Raw genomic sequence first — 11579 nt, forward strand, 5'->3', positions numbered from 1 at the left:
ATACACCAGCAATATTTTCCTGACAGGACCCTGATATAGCTCTCTTGTGAGGCTATGCCAGTGTCTGGCAAATACAGAAGCGGATGCTCAGTCATCTATTGGATGGAACACAGGGCCCCTAATGAAGGAGCTACCCAAGGAGCTAAAGGGGTCTGCAACCCTATAGGAGGAACAACAATATGAACTAAGCAGTAGCCCCCAGAGCTGTGTCTTTCGTTGCATATGTAGCAGAGGATGGCCTGGTTGGCCATCTATTGGAGGAGAGGCCCTTGGTCTTTCGAAGATCACATGCTCCAGTACAGGGGAATGCCAGGGCCAGGAAGCAGGAGTGGGTGTGTTGGGGAGTTGGGGGGGGGTAATAGGTGGCTTTGGGGACAGCATTTGAAATGTAAATGAAGAAATTATCTAATAAAAAATACTACTTCCTTATTCACTGATTGGCTTAGTAACGATCTGATGGCCAGGCAGGAAAGGGAAGGTGGGACTTCCAGACTGAGAGCTTTCTTTGGGAGAAGAGTCAGGCTCAGATTTGCCAGAGTAAGGTGGAAAAGAACAGGTGCCGGAAGTGAGAAGAGATAGGTAACATGCCATGTGGCAAGACTTCAACCAGGAATAGTTAGGATTAATATGTACGAGCTAGCTGAGAGTCTGCTCAGCTATAGTCACTAAGATTTTATAAATAATAACAAGCTTGTGTCTTTATTCACTGATGTGTCCAAGAAATCCTGATACAAACTTCCTCAGTCAAAGGTAAGAAAGATAATATTTCAGGGGATGAGTGTGGGAATATATCTTCAGTCCAGGGTGAAGAGACTACTTCCTCAGGTGAGATTACATGAGAATCTGAGGTTTTAAAGTTTCAGCCTCCATAGGGTCTTATACATCTCCAACCAAGTCATATGATCTCATTCTTTAGTAATCAATGCTCTTCCTTTATTCACAGACGCCCTCTAACCTTTGAGTCTGGCACTTGAATTTTCTTTGTAATTCAGCCAGTCTTGTGAGGGCTTCAGTTTGGTTTGTGCTCTGTGGCTTCTGGAGAGAAGAATCTCTTCTGAAGAGAACTTAGAAACCCTTAGATGTTTAGTGCATCAGAATCCCATCGATTTTATCACTGAGTTCATTGTCCTTCGGTAAGAATTAATTTTGTCAAAGAGCACATTCTTTCCCTTTGTCAATTGATCCAGAGATGTTAGGAGCAATCTACTAACATCATGTTCCATATTTTTCCACAAATTTGTCAAAAGAGTCACAAAATATGTTGTCTTTTACAACTAGTAAATTTGGATAATCAAATGTATTTTTCTGCTTAAGTTTGTAAAATAGATCAGACTGTGGGTATTCAATATTCTCTGAGCATCTAGGAAAAATTTCAGTAACTGGAGAGGCTTTAGTAATTATAGGTGTTGTCAAATTAAAAAGCCTATTCCTGATACTTAAAAATTATCTTTATATTTCTGTTGTGCTAGAACCTCTACTCATACCAAAGTCCTTATCAGTCCGGGTTCCCCAAAGGGACAGAACTTATACAATGAAAGGAGAGAGAACGGGAAGGAGGAAGGGAGAGTGAGTTAGTTATTGGAACAGTTTATAGGCTGTGGTCCAGCTAATCCAACAACTGCTGTCCAAGAGTGGAAGCTCCCAGAATGAAGTAGTTGTTTAGTTCATGAGGCTGGGGCATCTCAGCTGGTCCTTAGTATACACGGGAATCCTGGAGAAGTGGGCTCTAATGCCACTGAAGGGATAGACTTGTCTGCAAGAACAAGCAGGCAAAGAGAGAACAAGCTTCCTTATTCCATAACCTTTATATAGGCTGGCACCAGGTATGGCCTGGATTAAAGGTATAACTTTCCTCCTTAAAAGATCAGGATTAAAAGTGGATCGTACCACTTCAAAAGATTTAATTGAGAGGAAAAAAAATCCTTCACAGGTGTACCCATCCTCTTGGGTTTTATTTGATACCAGATGTAGTCAAGTTAGCAAGCACGAATAGCTGTCACAGGTGTATTTTCTACCTGTTTGCTCTCTCTTTTAAAGAATCCAGGTACTATAATATATATATTTTATATAATTTCCCCCACATCATTAATTTCCAATTTTCTAGCCCACGGATCTCATTTTTATCTTATCACAATACTTCTCTCTAAATTTTTTCTCCAGTAGGCTCTTCTATTTCAACTTAAATTGCTTTAAACTCATTATGGAGAAAAGTAAAATTGATTGTGTCTCCCAGGTTGCCTTCATTTCTGTCAGCATTTAGCTCACTACCAATATACTTCCCATCTTCACAGCCAGAAATCAGTCTTTATTACAAATCCCCTATCATCTGTGTAGTATTTTTTTCCTCTCTTATGTGGATTTGTTTGCATAACAAATTCTTCCTAGGATCATCATAATCCCGTTCCTTATAATGTAATAAGTACATGTGCATGGTGTGTGAGGGGTGGATATGCCAAAGCATACCTATGCAGGTCAGGAGACAGCTCCAGGGAGGCGATGCCCTCCTCCTCCTGTGGAAGCACAACACCTGCTGAGCAACCTGGTCAGCCCAGAGGCTTTGTTTGTTTTTGTTTTTATGGCACTGAGTCTTTGTCTCTACTTGGTATCAGTGATGCTTCCTCACTGTGGGAGTGGGCTTTTAGGTCCTAAGTTCAAGCTCCACCCAGTGTGGATGGGAGTTCCCTCCTGGCTGCCTGCAGAAGACAGTCTCTTCCTGGCTGCCTTTGGATCAAGAGATAGAACTCTCAACATTTCCAGTACTGTCTGCCTGCACGCTGCCTTGCTTCCCACCATGATGATAATGGACTAAACCTCTAAAACTGTAAGCCAGCTCCTGTTGTGGGAAATATTTAAAAAAAAAAAAATAGATCCTGCACATTCCCACACTTGTGCTTCTGCACCAGTGGTCTGGCCAGACATGCACTGGCAGGCAATGGCTAACCTGTTTTTATCTCATGAAAACCCTGACTCAGAACTCCACAATCTTTCCACCCAGCATTACCACCTCAACCCTGTGCTTCAAATCTCCCATGGCCTTTGTGGTGCACATCTGGCAAACCCACGCTTTGCTACTATTCCTTTTTCTCTCTTGAACCCAGACAAGCCGCCACATGAAGGAAAACGCAACACAACTAAGTTCAGAAACAATGGTAACTCAATCTCTGGATGCAACAACTAAAACCTAATCTTGTAAACCTTTTTAAAATCTGATTCCTCTGGTCTCCAGTCCTTTCGGATCTGCCATGGTACCAGGAAACTCTAGCAGCTACATCGTGCCCATATGCTATTCCAATTCCAAAAGGGCTGTAATTCTCTCCTGCTTCCTCTCTTCCAACCCAGAACTCCTGCCTACTTGCCCAGTGATTGGCTCTATTCATTAGGAGATTGGTCCACAAGAAGTCATTTGAGAATGACTCACTTCTTGTCCACAACCCCTCCCAGGAGAGCAGAATTAACATACAAATAGGACCAGGCCCATCCACAAGCTCCAATGAATTGTTTTCCTTTATAAGAGCTAGCTTAATCACAGTGTGTCTTCAAAACACTGAAACCCCAAATAAGACACAGATCATTGATTTAAAAGGCAACAATTTAAAAGTGCTACCCCACTGACCATTGGAGATGCCACTCTGGGCTGATAGTCCTAATGTATAATAAAGCAGGCTGAGCATGCTCTGAGAAGCAATCCAGTAAGCAGTACTCCTCTATAACCTTACCTCTAGGTTCCTGCCTTGAGTTTCTGCCCTGACATCCCTGGATGATGAGCTCTAAGCTACAAGATGAAATAAACCATTTCCCACCTCCAAGTTGCTTTTAGTCATGATGCCTTTTTTTTTTTAAAAAGATTTTATTTATTATATTTAAGTACACTGTAGCAGTCTTCAGACACTCCAGAAGAGGGCGTCAGATCTTGTTACAGATGGTTGTGAGCCACCATGTGGTTGCTGGGATTTGAACTCTGGACCTTCTGAAGAGCAGCCGGGTGCTCTTACCTACTGAGCCATCTCACCAGCCCCTAGTCATGATGTCTTATAAGCAATAGAACCTATCTAATAGAGTTTGCAATGGCAAAAACTCTATTGAAAAAATTCAAACTGATGTACACTACCTTCTGGAATGCTTCACCAACAAGCATTCTGAAGCAGACTCTGTGAGAAGATGAGCGAGTGATCCAGCAACAATATCTGCTACTGGGCAAGAATGGGGTGTGGAGGCATTTGTTGAAATACAGCCGAAATCCTTGACTAAGACATTTGTGAATTAGCATTCTGAATATGAAGTAAAATACCACTTTCACTTTCATTCATCTTTAGTTTTTAATAGCAAATAAGAAATAAAATACTGTTACAATTATGATTCATGTTAACAAAAATCTGTGCCCTATAGGAAACTCTTTGTGAATTCAATATCAAGGTTCAATGCCCTATGCTTTAACTTCATTGTTCATAAAGGAGCACAGAAATCTTATGTCACTTTTTAAAATAACACTGAAATAGACTCAGCTATTGTTCTAAACTGTGTTAATTTGCACATATGAATATATTTTAATATATTATATATTTGAGTTAGACACATGTACATGATAAACATGTCAGACCTCAATGCTGCACTCTTGTGTTCAGTGGAAGCCACTATTAATTTTCTTCTAGGTTAAAAAAAGAAGTCTATTCATATACAAATATATTGGGATAAATACATATATATGTACACAGAGGCATAAAAAGACAGGGACACACATATACATTCTGTCCACAGTGAGAACATACTATATACATGGTTTAACAATCTATTTTCTATACTTAACAGTATAACAAGTATCACTCACTACCAACACATTTTCAGCTGTTTTCCACTTTTTTATGAACCTCTTATTAACAAAATCTAGACAAAACCCCTTAAAGTTTTCTACTGAAGTCTTTAAATCTAGCACTTGGGAGGCAGAGACAGACACATCTCTGTGAGTTCAAGGCCAGCCTGGTCTACATAACAAGTTCAAGGCCAGCCTGGTCTACATAAGTTCCAGGCTAGCCAGGACTATATGGTGAGATACTGTCTCAAACAAAACAAAACAACTCCCTAAAGTTTTCTACGAATTCAGAAGTTAATAGAGACATTAATAAAGAAAGCTAGACAATACCAGAGGATACCCTCACCCTCACTTGTAATTTATACAAGGCGGTAAGTATGCAATAAGAATAAATCCAAATTTAATACTAACTGTGGAGCTTTAGCACACACCTAGAAAGTTCATGAATTGTCATATTTTACTGTATGTTGCTCTAATTCATTAACATTTTCACAAGTGTGTGTGTGTGTGTGTGTGTGTGTGTGTACATGTGTCAACCTTGAGTACTGTTTCTTGGGAGCCCTCTACCCTATTTTTAAACCAGTTCTTTTTTCTTGTGACCTATGGCTTGCAAATTAAGTAAGTCTGGTTGGCCAGAAGTTCTCAGGACTCTCCTGTCTCAACTTTCCCAATTGTGAGATTGCAAGAACATGCCCCCACATCCAGCTTTTTACGTAGATCCTTAGGGATGGAATTCAGATCCCTGTACTTGCTTAACAAGCATTTTACTGATTATGATATCCCTTCATCTCCTTATTCACTCTTTTAAAAGATTCATATTTTAATCTAAATATGGAGACAATTTATAATAAGTGTAAAAATACAGTATTTTCTGTTTAGATTTAGGATCAAGGTTAAATTTTTATTACCATCTTATGTAAAGATCCATATTCAAATTCTCTCATGTATCACAAGGAATGACTTCTTAAAAAAGATTTTCTAACATCATCAAATTGAGAACATCTTTAAGGTTAGATAATACCAAATCAGTCAGTTGTCAGATTTCCTACATTAATCTTCCTCCTCAGATTGTTCTTCTGAGTGAATTTTCATATGTTTGGTAAGAGAAGCATTTTGCTTGAAGGCTTTACCACATTCAGTACATTCATAGGGTTTCTCTCCAGTGTGGGATCTCTGATGAATAACAAGTTGTGATTTTGCATTGAAGGCTTTTCCACACTCATAACATTCAAAGGGTTTCTCCCCTGTATGAGTTCTCTGATGTACAATGAGGTGTGACTTCTGACTAAAGGCTTTCCCACATTCAACACACTCATAGGGTTTCTCCCCTGTGTGAACTCTCTGGTGTTGGGTAAGGCCTTCAATTTGCTTAAAGGCCTTACCACATTGATTACATTCAAAGGGGCAATCACCTGTATGAGTTCTCATATGGTAGGTAAGAGATGAGCTATGTCCAAAGGCTTTCCCACACTCCTCACATTTATAAGGTTTCTCCTTTGTATGAGTTCTTTGATGTATAACTAGATGTGACTTTTTGCTAAAAGTTTTCCCACATTCATTACATTCAAATGGTTTCTCCCCTGTATGAATTCGCATATGTTTAGTAAGGGATGAGCCATACTTGAAAGCTTTGCCACATTCGTTACATTCATATGGTATTTCACCTGTGTGTGTTCTCACATGTTCAGTAAGAGATGAATTATATCTAAAGGATTTGCCACATTCCTTACACTCATACGGCTTCTCACCCGTGTGAGATCTTAGATGTTGCATAAGGTTTGAGCTGTGTCTAAAGGTTTTGCCACATTCATTACATTTGTAGGGCTTTTCTCCAGTATGGATTCTTAGATGGTCAGTGAGGGCGTGTTTATGACCATGAGCTTTGCCACACTGTTCACACTCGTATGGTTTTTCCCCAGTGTGAGTTCTCTGATGTACAACAAGGTGGGACTTCTGGCTGAAAGCTATCCCACATTCATTACATTCATATGGTTTCTCCCCAGTGTGAGTTCTTTGATGGTCAAGGAGTCCCTGTTTATGGCTGAGGACCTTCCCACATTCGTTACATTCATAAGGTTTCCCAGAACCTGGGGCTTTGTCAGGTTTAGATGGAGTACGACAGGGTGATTTCCGTTTCTCCCAGGTCTGAATTTTGTCTTCCTTGGTATGGGATGCACTATGACGGCATACTTTCTCACATTTTTTGCTGGTTTGGTTTTTGTCACCTTTATCTGACAACTTATTGTTGGGTAACTTGTCACATTTCTTTCTAGTTGGAATTTCATCTTTGTTCACATCAGATGCAGAATGGCTGAGTGATTTCCTGTGTTCGTTAGCTGTGTCAGGTTTCTTTTTCATAGAATCTGAATTCTGATTCGAGTTCTTCCCACGGGAACTGGACTTAAGCAATCTTTTCTCGGAAGGAGTGTGTTTTGAGCGGACACTTTTCTTCTCCAACAAACCATACTCACTGCTTTTCTTACTGTTGGAACTTTTCTTCTGGAGTGTCACTTCCTTAGTAAGTTTGCTTTGGGACTTCTGCTTTACCTCCCTATGCTCATCATCTTGTTGGAGTTCTAAAATAGAATGAGAGACATGCTTGTTAGTTTCTGCACTGTCACTGAAGTTCTTTATACATTTCCTAAAGAGATGCCCGACTTGTTTGGGGTTGAAAACTTACTCAACCCTAACTACCAACGTTACAATAAGCATCAAGAACAAATGTCACTATCCTCTTGGTCCTGATGGGAAGAAAGCTATAGTAAAACCAGGGGAAAGACCACTGAAGTAGTCATTAGGAAATAAGTTGGTTGCTTAGAAATAAGATTTTGTAACCTTGGATAGAAGGTGAAATAGACACAAGGAATACTGAACAGGCAATGCACCAAATTAAAAAAAACAACATTATGATTATGCCAGGTACGGTGTCACATGCCTATTATAATCCCAGTACTCAGGAGGCTGAAACAAGATACTTTTTCATACGTTTGAGATCAGTCTGGGCTACATAACAAGGCATTACCAGTCTCCCCATTGTGATTAAATTTAAGATGATATGATGTAAGTACTACAAAAGCCATACTTATCCTTTGAGTAAAAAATCACTTCAATACAAAGAATAAAACACACACACAGAGAAAGAAGCAGAAATGTAGGACTATTTGTTCTCAAGAACATAGTGTGCATAATTCCAATTCCCTGTGACTTCCAAGTTGCCAGTTCTTGTTCCTGGTGGAGTTTGGCTAAAGTCTCTTCCCTTGGCTTATAAGAAGTGTACTCACGAGCTCTTCAATAAATCCCTCTCTTTTTACTAAGGCTGGCTAAAATAAACTAAAACAGACAATACATCTACCAAGGAGAACTGAGGAACTAGTGGGTAGCTGTGGCTCTAAGCAGGGGAGGCTGTTCTTCCCTCTCTTCCATGAGCAACATAACAAGGACATTCTTACTAAACAATAGATGACTCTGTAGATCCTCTAAGTTCCCTGATTCTTTTATAAAACCATGAAACTCCTAGCAATTAGCTTGGGAAATTCTTTACACCATCTGCATTTACTACGTGCATCTACCTGTTTTTCCAGTAACCTATGGAGTACATGCCTTTGGTCCTGTCACCATTCCAATAGTTGATGGCCAAGTTCAAGTTTATTTATGGCTCTAAGCACTTGCTTATGTTCTTTTCCCTACATATTGCGCAATTATACATTTAGAAACATCTTAAAACATTGATCTTCTCTAAGACTACTCCGTAATAACTCTCTACAAGAAATAAAATGCAGAAATCATCTGGCTTAAGAATTTTAAACATTTAAAGAGAGAAACATATGAAAGAGTGAATAGCCACCTCGGTGATAAAATAATTTTATATGGAGAAAATAAGGGTATCTGAATGGATGAATGAAATTCTCTCCTTTATGGAGAGCATTTAAGAGATTGTGATTTAGGGTAGGCTACTGTGACACACATCTTTAATCCCAGAACTCACAAGGCAGAGGCAGGCAGATCTCTATGAGTTCCAGACCAGTTGGGGCTACATAATAGAAATTCATGTTAAAAAAAATAAGAGAGAGAGACAGAGAGACAGAGAGGCAGACAGACAGAAACAGACACAGAAAGAACAGAGACAGGAGACACATATACAGACAGAGAAACACTCAGAGGTGGGGGGAGAGGGTGGAAATTAGATATAGTAGGGTAAGAGGGAGTCCAGAAAAGCTGAACTGTTAGCTGCTATTTCATCCAAGGACGCAAGAGATTCAGCACCCGGTGATAAAGAGATAAGCATGGCCCTCCAGGTAGTACGGCAACACAAACTCTTCTGATACACAGTGATGATGGGGAAGACAGAGACAAATTTCCTTCTCAAAGTGGTCATTACACCTATTCTCTTGACATGTAAGATTAAAACAATCTTTGCCTGTGTGTATACATGTTCACTTGTATATGTGTGCACATATTTGTAGCAGAATTTTCCGTGTCCAATCACTTTAATTATTAATACAACAAAAAGCCTGACTGGACAGGGAAAACTGAAGAGTTGCAGAGATGGAGCCAGAAGAGATAGGTAGAGAGAGGAAGAAAGATGGAGCAGGAAGAAGACGATCTAGATTCACTATGGCTTTACATAGCTATAGGAAGCTATGAATATAATAAGAGGATAGAATAATTGGGATAACTTGTCTAATCTAGGTGGGCAGCTTGTTCATTATCAATTGGCTCATTATCAATTATTGTGTGGGCATCTTGTGAATTGATAATTTATTGACATATAAATCTGACTGGTTAATTATACGCTTCTAGAGTTTTGTTTTACTGGGTTAATGAATATTGTGATGTGCCCTTCCCCAAGCCTTGAGCGGGTTGAATCAGACCTTGTCTACCACAGGATAGCCAACCTAGGGTGAAGTCTTCTAACCTAGGTAAAATCTATTGTCCTGCCACATCTGCAGCTTCCTGCAAGAAGCCACTACCTGCTGAGCGGCTGAGCTTATTTTCCTGACCAGTTCCTGACAAGGTAGGGAATGGGTTTCCACCCTTTAAAAATTCAGAATTAAAGTTGAGCCTTGATCAGAGAACTTTGTCTTTGCTCATTATTTCTTTCCTTTCAGGAACCCAGTAACCTGTGGCCACTAGCGGCGACAAGTGCACCTGAACAAGGGACCTGAATACAGAAAAAACAACTGAGGGACACTGTCTTGGTGGGGCTCCACAGAAGAAAATGGTATCCTGCATGGTAAACAACATACAGCATTAATGTTAGCGCTACAAATTTGATCTTTTGAAGGCTGTTGATTGCAAGGGTACAAAAAGGATACAGGCTAGAGTGAGTCAGTGTCAGCCCAATGCTAACATCAGCTAGGGGTTGACAGTGGAAAATGGGACTGGAAAGTTCTAAACAGGCATGTGTCCACAGTCAAGAACTGCATCTGGCAAGAAGAGTAGGGCTTAAAATAAAATAAAACAGTAAAAAACAAACAAACAACAGCAACAACAAAAGGAAGATGCTAGATATACAAATGACATGAGAGAGAGAGAGAGAGAGAGAGAGAGAGAGAGAGAGAGAGAGAGAGAGAGAAGGAAAATGGATTTCAGAGCTCGCCCAGAGACAGAAGGAAATCAGGAGACGTCCTGCTTTCTATCTGGCCCATACAGGAGACATCCTTAGTTCTGGTTACATCACGTTCTCTATCCTCTCTGTATTGTCTGTCCTTGGTGCACCAATCTGTCAATTTGTGTCTGTTTTCGTTTCGTTGTCTGAATGACTGTTGTTCTATGTTTCATGTTGAAAAGAAAAAAATGGTTAAAACTTTATCTGCTGGCTATCCATTTCTTGATTCAGTCTGTTTGCACAGTGGTGGCTGATTTAAGTTGCCCTGCACTCTTAGCCAGGAGTCAAGCACAGCAGGAGAGGCCCTGCTGAAAAGCTGCTTTTAAGAGGGGTCAACAGCTTCTTATGTTGTAAGGCAAATAAGCTGATAGTTGTTTTTTCCTAGAAAAATCTATGTAATTGTGATTATTGGGTTCAGCAAATGACAAAGTGCTTTTTCTCTTGAAATTATAGCTAGAAAAAGTAAAAATTCTTTGTTAGGTCTAAATTTATAAGATTCATGTAACTGCTTCATTTGTTTTCTGACTGGTCTTAAACTTATAAATATACTCTGCATGTCTTGGTCATAGAGTATTGGTTTATAAGTTATTGGGTATAATTTAAAAAGTGTGACATTATTAACAAGAAAGTTAGCTTGAAACTGGTAACTCAGGGTTGGAGTCATTTTAAACAATAACACATGGCATGAACCAGCCCAGGAAACCAAGCTTCTAAGGATACTTCTAAATTGGGATAATATTTTATGTAATTCTTATCCTAGAAACTAGACTTTAAAGATATAAGATTTAAAACAATGTCTCTTTAATGAAGCATTACGAGTTGTACTGTCATGGATTCATATATAAAAATTGGGAGCCAAACTTTGCAATGTGAAAGTAATGCTTTTGGTATTGATTTTAAAGAGAATGGATTGTTTAAAATTGGGTTTGTTTTCCAAAGTTAGGATTATGCTCTAATATTGCAAAAGAAACTGAATAATTATGGTTAAAATTGCCAGTGTTACATTGGCTGCAGGTTGCAGTTTGATTGCAAGCTCAGGATTCTTTTTTTTTTTTTTTTAAGTTAATCACAATTTTATTTAGGATTTAAAAGAATTTCAAGGCTATAAAAGATATATAAAAGCTTGTAAATATACTTTGAGTATCCTAGCTTTTAAATGCTTTG

The 11579-nt window shown here is 39.2% G+C and overlaps 1 protein-coding gene across 4 annotated transcripts in view; it reads right to left on the reverse strand.

Annotated features, from left to right (window-relative positions):
* Positions 1-5681: 5681 nt before the first annotated feature.
* Zfp37 (ZFP37 zinc finger protein) overlaps positions 5682-11579 on the reverse strand; it is a 16774-nt gene continuing 10876 nt past the window's right edge. For all 4 annotated transcript variants that reach the window (XM_029540444.1, XM_021199786.2, XM_029540446.1 and 1 more), the window contains exon 4: positions 5682-7383. In XM_029540444.1, the coding sequence (XP_029396304.1) occupies positions 5858-7383 (1526 nt within the window). In that variant the 3' untranslated portion in view covers positions 5682-5857. The remainder of the gene's footprint in view (positions 7384-11579) is intronic.

This window comes from Mus pahari, chromosome 6 (genome assembly GCF_900095145.1).
Source record: "Mus pahari chromosome 6, PAHARI_EIJ_v1.1, whole genome shotgun sequence".
In the NCBI taxonomy this organism is placed as follows: domain Eukaryota; kingdom Metazoa; phylum Chordata; class Mammalia; order Rodentia; family Muridae; genus Mus; species Mus pahari.